Source organism: Heliconius melpomene, chromosome 13, assembly GCF_056956725.1.
Source record: "Heliconius melpomene rosina isolate 202511_hmr_F chromosome 13, ASM5695672v1, whole genome shotgun sequence".
Classification (NCBI taxonomy): Eukaryota; Metazoa; Arthropoda; class Insecta; order Lepidoptera; family Nymphalidae; genus Heliconius; species Heliconius melpomene.
The window spans coordinates 13,227,541-13,247,345 of NC_140401.1; the positions used below are offsets into that span (position 1 = coordinate 13,227,541).

Sequence of the window (19,805 nt, forward strand, 5' to 3'; positions counted from 1 at the left end):
TTAAAATGTTCTATTTTTAACCGACTTCTGTAAGAAAAGGAGGTTATCAATTTTTGTTTATGTTCGTTACCTCATAGCTTTTGACTGGGTGAACCGATTTTGAAATATTTTTTTTGTTTGAAAGGTGAAGCTTCCCGAATGGTCCCATTTTTTTTTGGTCCATGTCTGACAATGGTATCTATGAGAAAATCACATAAGTCTTAAATTTGCATTAGTCATGTGCGCAACAAATAGACGAATAACTCAATGTCGCGCCAACCGATTTTGATGATTTTTTTTTATTTGAAAGGATACACTTCAAGGATCATTTGGTGAAAGTTTGGTTAAGTTCCGATTATGGGATCCGGTAAAAATTGAGAAAGTTTGTTTTTTTGGTAAAAATTTGATTATACTATAATAGTTACAAGCAAACACTTTTTAAATTGATGTCAGAGTTGAGACTCCTGATCGCTGCATTTCTTTTCAACCAACCTCAAAAAAGATAATGTTCTCATTTTCAACCAACTTCAAAAAAGGGAGATTCTCAATTCGCCCGAATGCTTTTTATGTATGTTCTTGTCAATATACCAAAATGTAACTGCACAAAAATAATACCTAATTAAATAAAGTTTTACATAGGACAACCACAACCACTCGTTGATAACCACTACCACCACCATCACCACTCGTTTAAGAAGCACCATTTACCCATCACTTAAAATCGTAAAATAAATTAATTTTTAACAAAAAGAAAAACCGACTTCTAACAACGAACTAAAAAGTGAAAAATAATTATATAAAGATTTTATAATTTTGAAGTCGGTGTCAAGCTAATGCTACAACACCTTTACTACAATATCTAATTACTAAGCCTGTTTAATAATAAAGTTATAATTTTGAAGTCGGTGCCAAGTAAAACTACTTGGCACCGACTTCAAAATTATAAAATCTTTGTATAATTATTTTTCACTTTTTAGTTCGTTGTTAGAAGTCGGTTTTTCTTTTTGTTAAAAATTATTCTTATATATTACGGACACAAAATTAGTTTTTATTAAAAAAAAGTTCGTTATTGAATTCATTTATTTTTTTCTTTCAGTGAATCAGAATACCGTTTCAAATCTGACTGCTGCTGGGAGGAAACAGAGAGAGACGACAGCAGTGCCTGTAGTGACGCGTCACTCACAGACTTCACTGTGGACGATGAGGGCAAGTGGCATTGCCCTCCCAAAGCTGTTTGGAAAGCTACTGTCGAAGTAAGGAGTTAAAAACTAACAGTAATATTTTTACTATAATTACTTTATATAATCAGTATTATATATAATAGTTGCCTTGTATTATAAATTTTCACACTTTTTAAGGGCACTTTTCAAAGTTTTAAAGGGAATTTGATGTTGTTTTATTTAATAAGTCCATTTCAACCCTTTCCCGTATATAATTAATTAAAAATAAAATTTCGTACTTAATGACTTCCAGGCTATACACGAGTACAACATGGTGCGACCGGGTGATAAAGTGCTCATATGTCTGTCTGGTAGCCGCGATTCCATAGCGCTGTTACACACTATGCACCAGTATCAGTTCTACGCACGGTCTAAAGGCATACATTTTAGTATTGGTAAGTTATTTCAAATGTAAAAAGTTATTTGCATAGAACTGAAAAGTGCAAATAAATTCATGGTTGCAACAATGAAGTCATTTGCACTTTTTTTAATAATGCAGGAGACGTAATATTTTTTTAAATAACCTTTCTGCATAAATTGAGATATTTTACTTTAAAATAAATGGATTTTAGAGAAACGAATGACATGTGTAACTTTTAAAATATCTGTTTTATTATTTATTTCAGGCGCACTATTCGTTCAAGAGCCGCAGTCAGACGTCGATCCTTTACACGTGATGGCGTACTGTAGAACTCTGGGGGTGAAGTTCATATATCATGACAAATTGAACCATGACGAAATGCAAAGTGAGTATTTTACAAAATAACATACATACTCGTTCTCAAATTAACAAATTATTATACTGTTAAAAAACGGAAGCGGTTAACGTATTTTTTAAAACAAGATAAAAACATATTATATCGTCTATATGTTTCTAAATTATTAGGAAAGAGTTTCTACGGAATTGCAATAAGTGACAACAACAACATTACTTCATAGGAGTTTCCTTTCAATACGGGCCGTTGCCTACAAGGTTGATTGATAGACGTGCTTGATTGATAGTTTTTTTTTCGAATGGACTTTATTGATGTTGACCTGGACTGGTCTTGACAGTGTCACCGGGCGGGAAAAACCTACCATCTACCCTCTTTTACACGAGTTTGCTTCACAATATATATATCATGTGAGATACCTCAATTATTAACTGTTTGTTTCAGTCTATTAAGGATTGTTGTGATCTGGATATAATAATTTAGAAATTACAGTATGTAATTTTTTTTTCCATAGTAAGAATAGAAAAATATTTCAGTAAACGTATAATTCATGGAAAACGTCAAACAGGCACGTGTTTGCATCTTGCTATGTTCAAATTGACCTTTAACAGATATAGTAACTCTAGTTTCTCCTATTTTCCAGGCGAGACCAAGCCACCGTCCATGCACCGCTGGGCGACGCACGCGGTGCGGAGGCGCGCGTACGGCGCGGCGGCGGCGCACGGCTACAGCACGGCCGCGGTCGCGCAGAGCCTGGACCGCGCCGCCGCCGCCTTTCTCGCCTCCGCGCTCTACGCCGGCGCGCTCAAGACCGTCAAGGCGCATTACAGAGTCAAGTGAGTATTACCTATACCACGACAAGATGACACCCTGGAGTTAGCTGTAAATGGTTGCGCAGATTTCATATTGGAAATTTTCCCGAGTAAACAACATGCAACAGCTTAGAAATACTTGTTTTAGGGCAGCCACATTCGTTGGCCCTAATGTATTAATATAATAAAGTATACTATTTTTTCTAGTTGGGCGTGCTAATCACTGGAACTTGGTTTTAAATTTAAAAAATCTTGTTGTATTGGAACATCTAATACTTTGTAATTTTAAAAGCTATACGTTGAAGCCGCATAGCTTACTGTAAACGCGATAGTTGCGAGTGGGATTTCCACTCGGGAGAATGAACAAACACTGAGCACCTATCACTATTCAGCGGAGGAAGCAGGGTCAGTCAGTGTCTTACCACGATAGGTTTTAACGTTCCTTGTACCTAACCTTACAGCGTAAGGCTTTAAATACATTCAAGATAATATTGATCCTTTATACGAATTTAAAAATTGTTTCATTTTAGCTTGCATAATAGAAACAAAAGTCTAAACAACCAACCATAATATTTTTTTCTCAGAGAGCACAACATCCGTATAATACGTCCGTTCATCTACGTGCGCGCGCGCTCGCTGGACGCGTTCGCGTGGTCGCGTAACCTGCCGCACTTCGGACAGTGCGCGTCGCCGGGCACGCCGCCTGTGGGGGACCATGCATCTGATAGGTGAGGGTTTTTTGTTTATATCTTTCTTTTACCCATTTTTTATATATGTGGTATCATATAAGAGAGTCCATATTAACTTCCGCACTCCTTTACCATAGAATGTTTGGCAAATTTCATACTACGTCATTCATAAAATGTTTGTTAAAAGTCGTCCAAAGTTATTTCTTCGCATATAAATACATATATGGACAAAAATAACAATAAATAATTTATATTTCTTTACAGAAAAATCATTCTGAACCGCTCAGCATCAACACCATGTAGCAGCTCAACCAAAGGCGATACCTTAACAGAAACTGAAGTATCTGATCCACTAATGGCGGCACATGAACTTTTAACCAGTCAAGAAAGATTATACCCATTTATTTATGCCAGTCTAAAGAGTGCTTTACGACCGCTTATTAGTGCCAGGTAGTTATATTGTTTTCTTGTTAACTTCATGCTTTATCACGTGTATAGTAGGGTAGGTAGAGGCAATATAATGTTAAGACATTCCACTGGCCAAGTACTAACTAATTTTGGAGACTGCGTGCTGAGTAGCAGAATTCAACGCCGCGCTTTGTTGAGCAGAGAGGAGAAATGAAAATAACGAAACATAATTTCTCTCAAGGCGGATCGAACACACAACGTGTTTACAATCAGATACTGTCAATTTATGATTTAAATTTATTTTTTGTTTTTTTTTCTCGTTATTATATACTTTTTATTAAGTGTCTTTTTTCTCATTATTACAGAAACATTGAAAAAGATATAAAAGAGCGACACAGAAAGAAATCAGTGATACAAATGAAAAATGGCGCCCCCGTATACGATTCCGAAGAGGGCACTGATGAAGAACCGATGCCATAGACAACTGTCAATTTTCCCGCCATATTGAAAAACTTTCAAATTCAACATGGCGTCTAACTATCAAATCTGGAAATTATATTCGCTATGACATGTTTTCTCCCTCTCGCACTTAACTATCGATGCTTATGAAATAAACTATTAATGTCTACTCTGGAGACGTCTGTTAGCGTTTAACTGACATTAAATCGTTACTAGTCTATATAGTGTACTAGTTTAATATCTTTTAAATTCTAATAGACGCCTTTAATGAATATTGCAAAGTTTATAAACATGATGGCGACACCGAGTTGTGATTAGACAGTGATCGATAAAATATAATTTTATATTTAGGTGTACTTTTGTTGCCTAGCGACAATTTTAAAGTTATTTTTATATGATAATAAGTGTATGAGTTATACTTAGTCTATTTCTTTATAATTTTATTGTTTATCGTGTAACGTTTTTACTTTATACGTGTTTTATTTCAAGGGTTGCCATATCGAAAATATTTTCTACTATTGATTAGTATTTTTATAATAATTAACGTGGAATTGATAACGAAGTGCATTTGTTACAGTCTGGTATTCATAATATTAATCAATATATTTTTCACTGTTGTACGTGTGTTAAATTCTACTTAATATATAAGAAATTGGCTTATTTATTGTGTCCAGTAGAGATGAATATATGCGTTTACAATGTGCAGATTCTATTTGAGGCGGTTGCCTTACGTTGAAATTAATGTTATATTTTGATAACTATTGAATTTTATTTTATTAACGATGTATTCAAATTTAATCGTGTATGTGTAACACCAAGATTATTTATACAATTGATGTAGATTTAGAAGTATCTAGTTGTTAAAGGTATATAAGTTTTTTTTTATTATGAATTCTATTGTAAGTTCACGTTAGTTTATTGAAATTTTGCAAGTATGTGATTTGATGTGTTTTTGCAATGGCAACATTAGTACGTATAATCTATTTTTAAATAGAATAGATTGTATTTGTTAATGTTAGACTGATTTTGTATAAACTCATTGCAGAGTGTATTAATGTAGCTGTGAATAATTTTTTTCTTACTCTCATATATATTTTGTTTTGTTATCTCTGTATTATGTGGCAAATATATTTGATTATGGCTTAAGATTCCTATATTATTACATATAATGTAAGATAAAAGTCCCATACGTTGCTTCCATGTTAATTGTAATCATATATACAAAATTGTCCTATGAATAAATAAATCTTTTAAAATTTGTGTTTTATTTTTACTTACCGTGTACTCATTTATATTAATGCATTTATATCAACATAACCTTTAAAAAATCAAATAATTGTTCTTTTTTTGAGGAAGTAAAAAATATTAATTTCTTATGTACTTTGCAGTGCCTAAAAAAGCAAAAAAATGTATTTAGATAATGCAATTTCACAAAAAAATAAATACTTATATGAACGCTTAGTACGATCAGTCAGTTACAATCTGTAAAAGAAACGAACGATTGGTTTACTTACTTTATTTATCTACATCTACACCCACTACACTGTTAATATGCATGTGTGCGTGCACTACACAAACTTAAAACTAATGAGTATTGTAGTACTACAGATCCATCTTATAATTTAAAGAGAAAAAACTTTTAAATACACTGAATGTGACAAAACTACCCTTAAACTTACACACATATTTACTTAATAATCGGTAATTCATATCGATAAGCAATATTGATATAATATAATATAATGTCTTATAAACTACTATAATCGAATAATATATACGTTAAATGTCTTATATACTAACATAGAAAGTTTTTTAAATTGAATCATTATTCTTATAAGATTTATTTCATGACGACACAATTATACTTAATTTTATACTTAATTTTAACTTAAAGATATATTAGCCCACTTAAGTAACAGTAATTATAACAACGGATCCACGTCAGTTTATATGTTATATATCTATAGTAATATATGCGATTATATTGGTTATATATATCATGATATATATAGTTACTTGAACTAAATTAAATTAAACTAAATTACATTGTATAGGTCTCCATTTGGGCTACGTGTTGAGATTTAGAGGAAAGGGAATGTTTATTTGCCTCCCTGGCAGCATGGTTTGCCGCCTGAAAACAAAAAAATATATTGTTAAATTCTAAACTAGGTAAAGAAAAATAAGAAAAGTGTAAATTATAACTATATATTTTTTTATAAAAGCTATAACTATGTGTAAGCTTTATTTCTACTATATTTTAAGGCACAACTTACAAATTAATATATTTTTAATAATATTCGCTCAGCAACATAGTACGTAATGTTTCGAAGAATTTTAAATGCTTAATTTTAATTTCTATTTTGAAAACCCTGCAATTTTTTCCCTTAAGTTAATCAGTTTTTGATTTGGTCAAATAAAATTACTGTTAGCGATTTTCCAAGAGTCTGTATAAAACAAACCAGCTTACAATGTATGTAATATTCAAATCATTACACACATTTCTTTAGTTTATTTTTAAGAAAAAAAAACACTCTGTTTTATGTAGGTACTGTGAGAATATAATTTCGTGCTTCACAGTTCATGTTATCAACTTACCAGAGGGCTTGCCATCTCCGCAGGGGCAGCTCGGGCCGCAAGTGCAGCCGGTGCCGCAAGCGGCGGTGCCGCCGGTGCCGCACGTGCCTAAACATATTGTATTTATTTATAAAAGAAACCATTGATTTTAGTTTTATAATAATATTTTTTATCTATGTAGAAAAAGTTGTCATTTTTTTATTTCTGTTCTGTTCTGTTCTGTTTTTTCTATTATGGCGTTCCGAGCGTGCCAGTTGAGCACAAAATCATTTCGCCAGTACTTTTTTTTATTTTCTTTGAAGGACTTGAAAATTTTACTTATTACTAGAAATGTTTCATTGACTGACATCTCATCAGACAAACAAAAAAAGTCACCTATATTATTTATATAAATATTCCCACAGGATTTGATCTCATAACCATTAGGCACAGTAATTAGTTACGCACGTCATATCTAAATTAACGTAAGTAATAGTAATGGGTTTTTTTAATTAATATATGATGTACAGTTACTTTTTATTCGACTGTATGCCCCTCGTCAAGTTTAAACATATTTTTGGAAGAGTTAAACTAATCGAAATATTTTTAAGCATGTTATAAGTAACTAGAAATGTAACTAATATAGTTATGTTAGAAATTAATAACAATATGTTCAACGTAATAAAGGAAAGGAAATTCTTAAAGAACGATCAAATATAATATAATAAATAAGTAAAATTTACAGTTATTTCAAAGCAAATGGTCGCTACACGTTTGATACGCATCGAGTAGACTATAATGGAAGTGAATCGCAGTGGCCGGGTTCAACGCAATCTGAGGCAATCAACAACAGTTATTGTGCATGAAAAAACTACGTCATACGTTCTATTACTTTGTATCTGAACTAAATTATAAAATATTATAGAAATCAAAGCTTTTTCCTTATTTAAATGGTTAATTATCCACTTAAAACATTATTTTTTTTTTCTTATTTTATTACATAGAAAAAAGATATTTTAGAAATCTTTTGTCTATCAAAGCTCAATAGAAAGCTTATACAGTTGCACCCATTAATTAAGTAACGCACCCAAATCAATAAAGCCGCGCAGATTACGTCACTACGGAATATCGATTTATCACTTTTCTATTATTAAAATTAAACTTTCTCTAAACTATCACCATAAATTTATTTATACGAATACTTTAAAACATAAAACACTTGTTACATATCATTTTTATTAGCAAAAACAAAAATATGAACGAATAATATTAATATACAACGCGAATTTCGACAAAAATTGAAATTTCGTCGAGATTTTTCCGAAATCCACATTCTACGGGACTATAGTTACAACATTAGTTATTTTAACATAAAAATATATAAGATATATAATTGAAAATATATATTTTGCTTACCTTTGCAGGCGTCGCACGGGGCAGGCATCGTGCCTAGGCTAGGAAAGGTCTAGACTGCGCGCGTCGAACGTAGCGACGGGTCAATAACTGAGAGGGGATCGCGATCGCTGTAGTGTAGCATAGAAGCCGGTGAGACACGATAATTGAATGAGATAATCTGTAAATGTTTTAACTATATACCAGGGAATGTTATTAAATTATTCGTTTTTTTTTTGGTATAATTAATAATTAAATAAATATATAGAGATAAAAAGTTATTAAAATGGAAATTGGAGGGTAATTTAAGTTATAAACTCAATTAGGAATGTAGTTCATAATATTTGAATTAATATACAAAAGTTGTTTCAAATTATTTTAAATTAATATTAAGCACTCTGCAGCTTTCATAATTTTTTTTATTATAAAGACCATCGAGGCTCATAGATATATGATTTACCACTACCAGACAGACATGGTAGAGAAATTAATGGGTTCAGTTTTGTATTGAAAAATACAAAAACAATTTAAGTATTTAAATGTGTAATTAAAGTGATTGCGCGTTGTGATAGCAAACCACCATTTACCATATAAAAATATAAAAAAATAACAAGCTTTAAATAAAAAAAAGTTTTTCCTTTTTATAGAAAGTATTAGAAATATGTGTCGTCAAAAAGTTTTTATAATAAAAACTATAGAAAATCAACAACAAAAACAAAAAAATAAAATAAAACAATAATTGAAGTCAACATTTTCATAGTTACCCCTCGGTCTATAAACAGATAGGTAAATAACTTATAGCGGGCGCTGTATAATAAAATGATGGAGCCCTTAACAAAAACAAGCCGGACCGGTCCCCGCCGGATTGACAAACCTTATCAATAACTCGCCTTGAGACCACTAGTTTTTATTTCGATACTTTTATATTTGATTCATATATTTGTGTTCAGTTTTACTCTTTATACAGACAGTAGAAAAGAAAGAATAAAATAATAAAATATACAAATTAATTTATATAAAGACCTTCTTCAGACATTTCCTTTTCATTATCTGTTTATATTACAAATAACTAAATAGTAGTAACGAGCGTAGAGTTTGGAACTTAAGTGTCTTAATGGGAACGGAGTGTCTATATATTAGTACCTGTGGAATGTTTCGGATTACGATTGAGATTTCCTTTTCCTATTGGAAAAATATTGTAAAAACCAATTTAGGCAATATATTGCCCAGATATAATTAAATTGTCGATGTTGTAGATTAGGGAGTTACCACAGCTACGAAATATCAAATTATACAGAAGACCTTTTTTAGATAAAGATATGGAAATGCTCTGAGATATTAAATTTTAATATAAAATTCTGTATAAAAAATAGTTAAAAATGTTAATTGGCCAGTATAATACGGGTCGTTTACTTAATCATGCAAATACGTGCAATTCGCACTGATTTGTAGTTATTATCTAGTCATGTATTACATTACTGTATTTAAAGCACTTGCGTTACTAGAATGTAAGGTGTAGTGTCAGTAAGTACCTATATTATTATATTTTCTACAGTAAAAGATATAAATACAAGGCATTATATAGCTTTTTTAGGAAATAAATTTATAGTAACATAATTATAGCTAGTTATAAATATTATAGCAATATCCTACAGGTGGTATATACATTGTACGTATCCAATGTACGTACGTATGTATCTATTACAGTTTTTGCAGAGCACTATTTGTGACCGCAGTGATATTAATCTTAAGTTCGCAGTCAACGACCTGGGGTTAGTCTAAAACGTTTAGCTTGAATATAATTCAAAAATTACTTCTTAAAATAAAAAAAATAAAAATAAAAATCTAATCCACGGATCCGTAATGAATAAATACACAGAATAGCAGGCACTAGCGAGGATGTCACGGTGAGAATAAAGAAGAGCGTGGTAAGCTGGTTTGGGCACGTCGAACGAATGAGTGATGAAAGAATGGTACAAAAGGTTTATCAAGGAAAATTGAGCGGTAAAAGTTTACTTTCAAAAACTGGATTGATACTGGAGAAGGTCAGGTAAGAGCATGAGGACTCCCGGGGGGCTTGTATGAAGAATTTGATGACATTGGACGAGGTGAAAGAGGTATGCAGGGACCGTACCGTTTGGCGTGATGATACAGTGTGATGCTAAATCTAAATATAAATATTTATTACATTGTTACGTATCGACAAGCTGATTTACTTCACGTAACATGTCAAACGTAGAATACGGAAATTATGTGAACATTTTATTATGTCTTATAAATACTATACATACGTAAACATGCCTACCTACAACTTGCAGAATATCCCTTGTCAAGATTTCCCTTGAGAAAGTCGACAATTGTCGTTTGAGAGTTGAGATGAAGCCGCTAATTAGACAGTACACTAACTACTGTAATTTAGTTTTATAATAATTTGCACAGCTTTGTCAGAGATGATGGTAATGTGGTCGCGCAAAAACTTAATTGCCTAATGTTTTAAGTATATGGCAGGCAGGCAGTTCTAATGTTTAAGATATTATGCATTTTAAAAATGTATATATTTTTTATTTTTACGCACTCTCAAATATGATTAATTGGCATTGTGACTATTCACTTAGTACTATTTTCACTTAAAGCACGGCGTTGAGTTTCGTCTCAAGTGCTCTCAAAATGTTAAACTATCTTTTATATCTGCGTAGATTATAAACTTTAAGACCCGTATGTACATTTCGCTGTCAATTCTGAGGACGATCTTGAGATGTCATTTTCGTTCATAGATCATTAAAAGAGCATCTCAAGATCGCTTTTAAGATTGATCTCAGAGTTGAGAGCGGTTTTTAAACATAGGCCTAAATTACGAATTGTAATGGGTAATTATATTATTTCTCACTAAAAATACTTTAAATATATTATTTAAAAAAATCGCTCATATGCATATTTTGGTAATTTATTCTTATATAACCAACCATTTTTAATTATTAATTTTTATTTAATTATCATGTTAATATTAACGACTTCCTCTTGTCTCCTATTTTATATGGAATTTATATCAATTTTCTTATAAAGCTTATATGAAATATTTATATTTTGGAAGCCTTACCTATTTAATATTTGTACAGCTTCTCCCTTGTCCTACTCTCAGTTAAGTAAACTGAGGGTCTTGTCTATATATCTAGTTAAAAAAACTTTAATTTTCCATAGTATATTAAACTCCTATCCAGTTTGATATGTGATCATAGTTTTTTTGCAACAATTAGAGCCGCCATGCGAGAGTTGAACGATCGCGTATTTCCTAACTTTTTATATTGTAATAACATTTCTTGGAACCGGTGTGAATTACATTACATTTACTTGAATGAAAGAAACAAAAAATTATAACATAATCTAGGAAATATTCAATTATAGTCTTATAATATAACTTTTAATATAAAATAAAAATTATAATCTTATATACTATACATATAAATAATTTTAAAGTGTTTGTTTGTTATTTCAAAATAACCGTATTTGTATTAGTTTTTATTATAATTGTTTACGTATTAATGAATCTACGACCTAATAAGCATAATAAACAATAATACAGTCACTAGTTAAGAGCTTAAGCTGTTTTTGAACATTTGTTTTACACAATCCTGCAAGCGTAATATATATATTGTTAGTGTACAAGTGTAAATGTGGGTAGATTTAGATGAAAAAGAGAATTAAAGCAGTGGAATTGTGTCAAACGGGAACAGTTTCTTGTAGACGGAAGCCCTGATTGGAAGGTATATAGTGTGTAGTGTTGTTATTGAGTGATACATGTCACTTATTGTAATTACGCGGAACCTCTATCCGATTACGTTAAAAACGTATAGACGGTATGTATTTTCATCGTGTTATTTTAAAAATATAAACCGCTTCCGTTTTCTAACAATATTATTCTCTAGTAATGTTATAGACACGCACTAAGTCACTACGGTTACTAAACATAGAGTGGATTAATCTGCTCAGGTTACATTTATCCGCAATACATGTATTTGGTATACCATACAGCGGAGGCTTTCTAAGTTTCTAGTATTGAATTACTTAGTCAGTTCTTAATATATGCTTATTTAATAAGTCAATAAATGAATATTTTTATTGATTGTTTTTGAAGGATGAAAAAATCCAAGAAAGTATCAAATATAAGGATAAAATAGATCATAATCTTCACGCTCTATCCCGCACACAGCAGGATAGGCAGAAGGATCCTTATGTTAAGATACTCCGTTCCCCATATTTCGCCGAATTCTGGAGGCATTGCATGTTGAGTGGCGGAGTTAAACGTTGCGCCGACAGGCACGGTATTCGACTCGGGTTGACTCATCTGTTATTTTTATTCATAAATTTGTTTGAAATTTCAACGTACAACCCTCACCGAAAATTACAATATTAAAAACTTCAACAGCACTACCAGGACCTACCAAAAAGATCTAAAACATATACTTTTAAAAAGACAAAAACATCAGGATTGTAATTATCAATTAATGTCATCGACTTGGTTTCCATTACAAGTTCCAGATCGTTTTATATGGTGTTCTTGTTTGCGGCTTACGAAGCGTGACTTGGGGCCACGAATTTTGATATCAGATTTTGAATGTTATTGTATTTTGTCTATACAGTTAGAATTTAGATGTGGATTAAACAACCTTAAACATAATATATTTAATTTTTATATCTCTCTCTCTCTCTCTCTCCTGTGCATTAGTAGTCTGTACTTCGCCCGACTGGACGCATCGTGAGTGGAAACGTTGCTGGTGTTTATGTCTCTCTTAATAATATCTGCCCATCTCATCTTTATCTCATATTTTTTATATATGTATTTTTATTTGTTAACTATTTCTAGTTTCCATACTAACCAATTTTAGATTGCGAATAATCGAATATATTAAGAAATTATATAGAAACCGTAGAAATGCAATTAGATTCTTAACAAAAGATAATGCAGAAGTGGAGAAGAAAATCCTTAAACTGGGTATAAATTTGGCTGTCACAAATCATCATTAGAATATAGATAATCTACATAAAAAATATATAAAGCATTAAATGATAATTATAGTAAAAAAGACAAAGGTTGTTTCCGCCCGGGATCGAACCGGGGACCTTGTGCGTGTGAAGCACACGTGATAACCGCTACACTACGGAAACGGTAGATAATATATTGTAATTTAAGAATATTAAAAACAAATAATTTTCTTTTTAATAATCGATTTTAGGAAACAACGAAATTAGTTAAAATTAGTAGAAATGCTTCTTGAAGAACATTTTTTCTCTAAGTGATAAAGCAATAAAATAAACCACATTTTTTAATATATTATTTTAATGGCAACAAAACATTAGAAATCTTAAAATAAATAAATATCTACTACATTATTATTATAATATTTTAATATTAAAATATAATAGAAATTAAATAATTCTAAAAATCTCTAAAATTTACTTTTAATACAAGCTCATACACACACACAACATAAAATAATAAATTAAAGTCTTTTCAGTGCAACATACAAATGTAGATAAATATTAATATAACAAACTTCTTAGAATAATTTATAGCTTGTACTCTTTGCAATATGTGAAAAATAATTTATAGTTATAATTAAAATTATTTACAATAAGGGAACCCGTAACCATTGTCATACAAAATATAGCTGATTTTAGCGTCGAATTTTAAAGTAGAGGTTCCAAGGAAATGTTCAAAAATTCTAGGCAGTCTTTACTTTAGCTTTAGATCTAACCATCAGCCTTCTCAAAACGGAATAGCAAACCCAAAATACTAAATATAATTTGGAATCAGTGATAGCAATCATATAAGTGGCAAAGATGGCAACCATTATGCCAAGAGCGGTTAAAAGGAGTTTCCATATGTTCGTTTTAGTGGGTTTCTTGCATATACAGTCGGGAGGACAGAGCTTCCTGCATTCGCAGTTCGGTGGGCAGTTTTGTTCTAATTGTGCTTTTGCATCTGAAATATTTACATAAATAATTAACATTATTTCATCGCTGCGCAATTAAAAAAATAATAAATTAAATAATATAGGTAGGAATAAAATTCTGTCTGTAATGAGATTGACTTAATAAGTAAATTGAAAGAAATTCCCATTAATATAGACATTGAAGTTTAAGTAATGTTTGCTGATACTAAACTAAACTTTTTTAGGACATAATAAGAAAGAAACTAAAGCATTCTTAACAAATTTTGCTATGTATTATTAACAGGCATAATCTGACTAAAAATTTTATAAACATAAAATGCTAAACTTATAATGGCTCATTTGGAGAAACAATGTTCCTTATAGCAGAGTAGACAGATGGAACCTCATGTTAACTGCGTTCTCCACTTTCCGAAGAAAATGTAGGCGTCACACATTGAACGGCAGAAATCGCCCCAATTAATTGTAGATTAATAAGTAATTCATATATTATGAAAAAAAAAAATAATTAACTTACTTCTTGATACGCCTACAGCAGCCATGCTTGCAACAAGATCGGATATCCGGAATAGAATGATGAAGATGAAATTAATTTTATGTTTTAAATATTGCCTCGTTAGACGAAGCGAAGGCTGACAGCCAAAAAAACTGAGGAAACAACAGAAGGCTTTCCGCAAAGATCAGTAGCTTAATTCGTGCGGAAAATGGGAAAATTACTACAAATTGAATAGAATATAAAAAATATCCGTTTTTACATGTGTCTAATTTTTTTGCCTACAGAAATGAAATAACTGTTATTATTCTGACATTCTACGACCACAATTGTAATTATGATTCTAGATGGATTTATGTCGTACAAAATGACTAAGCTTAATTTATTCACCAAAAATTAAAAACCAAGTAAATTACTCATATACGTCATGTAAGATACTAGGACGGACTCGAGCACCATCCTTATAGGTCGATTAGGATTTAGGTTTAGGATTAGAATTTAGATTTAGGTTGGTCTACCATCCCTAAATTGGTACGGAAGCCTCGGTGGACGTCCGACTCGCACTTAACCGGTTTTATTTAATTTCGATATACGAGATGCTATTTCCTTTAGCACGTGCAGTTATCGACCGTTACATCGCCCAAATAATGAACTGAAGTTTTTTCAGCCTTGCTCTAGTTATAATTTGTGATGTTTTTACGTCTTTACAAGCATATAAAACATAGTTGAATAACAACTGAGGCATAGTCGCTCAGAACTATTCCATTCAATAGTCAATATGCCTTCTCCCTGTGAACCGTGCAAAGGTAAGACTTAATTATTATGATATTTTTTTATTAATATATACATAGACACTATATGTTTTAGATATTTTATTTATGACTACTAATTCCTAAAATATTCCTGTTTGTTTAGTTAGGAAACTTAATTATTAAATATTTTTTTATAGACTCCTGCAAAGAAGGACCTTGCAAAGACAGCTGCGCTTGCAAAGATAAAGGCTGTAACGACTGCACTTCTCAAGGTATGTAACCTAGTGAAATTAGCCCATGTAGCAGCATAATCCGCACCCCACTTTCCGCCGAATTCTACAGACATTGCATGTTGAGTGGCGAAACTCAACGCCTTGTGTCGGCACCAGAACGGAGAAATGAAAATAATATTTATTTCATTTACTCGAGTGGGAATCGAACCCACATTCTATCGCGTTTACATACACACTCTTTTTAACCCCCCCCCCCCCCCCCACGGATCGCCACTAGCAATTTTAAGCATTTAAATTTTTGTTTTCAGGTGGTTGCTGTTAAATCGCTATGGATAGGGTCAACACAAGGCGTACGTCAACCGGTACTCGTGTGTCTCGTATATTGGAGACCTGCTTCCCTGTGGCCTTCTCCGTGGTCTTTGTTGTCACTATTATTTTATTTTATTGCATAATATAATAAATGAGCTGTTAAAAAATATATATTTTTTAATTTTACCTGTTTTTTATCTATTTATACTTAATATTATGTTTAACTATTTTGATTTTATTGGTTAACGTTAGCTGAAATAACTTTTTCAGAAAATATATAATAATTATTTGTACAAACAAAGCTAGATTTGATCTCGGGCCTTTGGAAACCATCCAAGCTCTCTGAACACTAAGCTACGTTGAAATTCTTGTACGCTTCTTATAACTTGTTTTTGTTGTTAGCATCTTTGTAGGCAGATTATAATAAATTTCCGCTACGCGAAGTTAATTGTTTAAAATTATCATTTCGCAACAAAGAATACTTTTTATTAAATATTTTAATATAATCAAATGCCACATAAAGATCCCTTGAACGATTTCCAAAAAGTGCGGGTTCAAATCCCGCTATGCTCAAATATTTAATCGTTTTCTAAGTGTAATAACAATTTTTAAGAGTAAAAAGTTATAATGTAATAAAGGAAGCATAACTATTACAGAGCAATAAAGAGTTAAAACCGTGACAAAATATTAAATATTTAAACTTTATAAACCATGTTTTTTTTATAAATAAAGTGGAAGTTTTACATACAATTAAGTTTTAAAATGATTGATAGCAAATATATTATTCCTTCCTTACTTAATTTAAAACAATAGCGCTATTAGATAACATATTCTATGTGGCACTATAACGAGAACATGTACACCAGCATATTAATTTAAAGTTTAGTCATATAATCTACCTTATAGTCGGAAAACAAGGTAGTAAAACAAATACAGTCGAATTGATAACCTCCTTTTCTTACAGAAGTCGGTTAAAAAACTATGAAATGCTTTATTAGTAAAAGGCGTAAAAGACGATAGAGTCAGCGTGATAGCAAGTAGTTGAATATGATAGGTAGTTTTCATTCACAAATTATAGTTATTGAAAATTGTAGCTACTATTGTAGTGTACACCTATTGTAGTGGCTGAATGAAAATGGTTGTATGAACACTAGTATGGCTCGAAAATTCAATCATAACGGGTAGTTAAAGGACATAATCATAAAGCCCACGAAAACGAAGTTTGATACTAATTTCAGTAATAAAATTTTACTTTCTTGTCACTATTTATTTTGTGCCTATACATAAAAAGTAGAGCCCAGCTTTTCTAGCATCAATTGCCTCTACGTTTTATTTTTACGAGTTTTCCTACAGATGTGTTGGAACAACTAAGAAAATTTAAAACGCATCAAACCTGTAAATACCCATATATACTCATTTTGTATGAAATTGACCTCAAATATACGTTTGTAATGATTTATTTATATGAAATTCCTATAAATTTTCACTTTTCTTTTTTCCTTTATTGTACTATATTTTATTTTTACCTACTACAAGTCTTCACTTCGTGTCAAATTTTAACAAATTTGACGATGAAGATGGGTATTTAATACAGAATACAGCGAAAACGATGTATAAATGATCGTATCTTTTTAATCCATTGGCTTAGAAGCTGGATTTTTTTGTTTAAAACTTTTTTTTTACTTTTTTTGCGTCTATCGCATTAAGGCATTAGGTGGAGGAAAGTTTATAACTAATCCTTCCAAATTAAAATATTGCATATTGCAACTTGCCATCGCAAGGCAAAGCGCGGCGTTGAGTTCCGTGACTCAACAATATCTCAAAAATTAAGCGCAAACTGGGGAACAGTGTATCTTAACACTAGGACCCATGCCTACCGTAAATTTTTACTTGTAATATTTAATTTATATATCTTTATAATAAAAACGTTATTTTTGCTTAAATCATAAGACATTCAACATGTGAAGGAAACATAAACAACAAAATGAGAGCACCAAAGATTTATTGCGACCTTAACTAAATAAAATTAACATTTTGCAGAATCCTTGACACGCGAAGAAAATATTGCTGATGAGTTAACAGCAACCACCTGTAAACAAACATTATAAATTAATGTTAGGAGAAACATAATTCAAATATAAGAAAACGTATATGTAGAAAGAAAAAATAAAAATAGCTATATAATAATTTCACTCTACACTTATTAATATAAACAACAAAAAGAACCTATTGTAGAGAAACTTTTATTCTTAATAAGACAACGAATTTGTCAACATATAAACGTTTATAATTAATTATAATTAAAGAACTATGAGATATATGATGTAGAGACTTTCCTACTATTTGATAGTGTAGTAGTTAATAAGATTTCTTTCAATGCTTACCACTGGTGGTACACTCGCTTCCGCAGGTGTCAGCGTTGCAGTTGTCCTTGCAGTCGGCGGCATCCTTGCAGGAATCTAAATATGAAATATGAGAATAAAATAAGAATTTAAGAGTTTGTGTCTACATTTGTCCCCAGTCCTCAGTGGCTGTAACGAAGCAAGGAGATAGAGGAAAATCGAGTAAGCATTCTAATTGTAACGATCGATATTAGATTTAAAGTCGATCAATATTAAAAAAACATTGTTGTAGGTAATCACTATTGACTTAACTAACTTAACTTTCTAACAAAAGTACTTACCTTTGCAGGGTTCACATGGGGCAGGCATTTTGGATGGCTGGGCAATTAGCTTACAGGTAACAGTTAGTTAGTTGATACGATAGATGAGATGATCTCAGACTATGATCTGGCTTAGATTTTTCATGCTTTTATACTTTACAATTTATATAAAAAACAATGAAACAGGCGCAAGGTTAGTAACACAAATGGTAGGCTTGCCTTGGTTTTTCTTTCTTTGATGACATTCATGATTGTTTATAGGTAATTCAAAAAAAATATAAACAATCAAGTTCAAGCAATTGTTATCTTAAAAATTTAGGCTACTATTGATAATGAAATTACTCTATGATACGTGGTAGGAAACAGTACTTAGAAAATATATAAAAACATCGTATCGTCTTTAATTTAATTAAAAAAAGAAGTGATCTTATATCTTAATATTCCAAATTCTACGTATTTACGGTTTTTTTGCTCATCATTCACTCAACGGAACGCTCGCCACTCAGCGAAAGGAACTGGCGTTCATGCTTACCAGATTATTCATCTGGAGTTCCCCTATTAAAAAATAAATAACGCAAACATTTTCTTAACTGACTGTCTAAAAGGAGTAAAGTAGTAAAAATTATAAGTATTAAAATGAACAACGCCATATTTTTTATTTCACCTTGTCACCTTCAATTAGCCTTAGTAAAAATTGAAAAATCCCTTTTGTTAGGCTCTAACATTTTTTATTTAATATAAAGCACCAATACTAAATAAATGTTTTGTGATATTTTTTAAGAATTATCCAACGAGACATGGTTCATTGCATTTCAAATAAACTGCATAATCTGTTAGTCATCGTAATAGGCTAAACGTTTATCAATTATTTTATAATAACATTGTTAGATGACAAGTGCTGAAATTCAAAATGAAAGTGTTAAATTGTCATATATGTAAGTACTAGCGGCCCGCTCGCGGTTACACCCGCGTGAACTATGTTATTATTAATTTATGTTTCCATGACTACGTCCTAGTGACGTCTATGCAAAATTTGAGACTCCTAGCATTTGTAGTAACGAAGTTTCATACAAACTTTCGACCCCAAAAACAACCTCTTAGAAATCGAATATTGCAAATTCCCGCAAATTATTCTTAGCGACCACCTACGTCCTATAAGTAACTCCTATGAAAAATTTGAGAT

The 19,805-nt window shown here is 31.3% G+C and overlaps 1 protein-coding gene, 2 long non-coding RNA genes and 1 other non-coding gene across 4 annotated transcripts in view; 2 read left to right on the top strand and 2 right to left on the bottom strand.

The window, feature by feature from the left end:
• LOC146533034 (uncharacterized) overlaps window positions 1-6,196 on the top strand; it is an 86,456-nt gene extending 80,260 nt beyond the window's left edge. The window contains exons 11-17 of the mRNA XM_085196466.1: window positions 1,076-1,232; window positions 1,453-1,594; window positions 1,826-1,945; window positions 2,556-2,748; window positions 3,309-3,452; window positions 3,678-3,863; window positions 4,187-6,196. Of these exons, the coding sequence (XP_085052592.1) occupies window positions 1,076-1,232; window positions 1,453-1,594; window positions 1,826-1,945; window positions 2,556-2,748; window positions 3,309-3,452; window positions 3,678-3,863; window positions 4,187-4,301 (1,057 nt within the window). The 3' untranslated portion in view covers window positions 4,302-6,196. The remainder of the gene's footprint in view (window positions 1-1,075; window positions 1,233-1,452; window positions 1,595-1,825; window positions 1,946-2,555; window positions 2,749-3,308; window positions 3,453-3,677; window positions 3,864-4,186) is intronic.
• A 5,759-nt stretch (window positions 6,197-11,955) lies between these two features.
• On the top strand, window positions 11,956-16,129 carry LOC146533035 (uncharacterized). Its single transcript, XR_014878659.1, has 4 exons — window positions 11,956-12,079; window positions 15,334-15,472; window positions 15,616-15,690; window positions 15,960-16,129. It is a non-coding gene; the product is annotated as an uncharacterized LOC146533035 (long non-coding RNA).
• Window positions 13,316-13,388, bottom strand: TRNAV-CAC (transfer RNA valine (anticodon CAC)). Its single transcript has one exon. It is a non-coding gene; the product is annotated as a tRNA-Val (tRNA).
• Window positions 16,130-17,945: 1,816 nt separating the features above from the next.
• On the bottom strand, window positions 17,946-18,785 carry LOC146533037 (uncharacterized). The gene is made up of 3 exons (XR_014878660.1): window positions 18,644-18,785; window positions 18,345-18,419; window positions 17,946-18,049 (listed from the first exon to the last, which is right to left on the bottom strand). It is a non-coding gene; the product is annotated as an uncharacterized LOC146533037 (long non-coding RNA).
• Window positions 18,786-19,805: the final 1,020 nt, after the last annotated feature.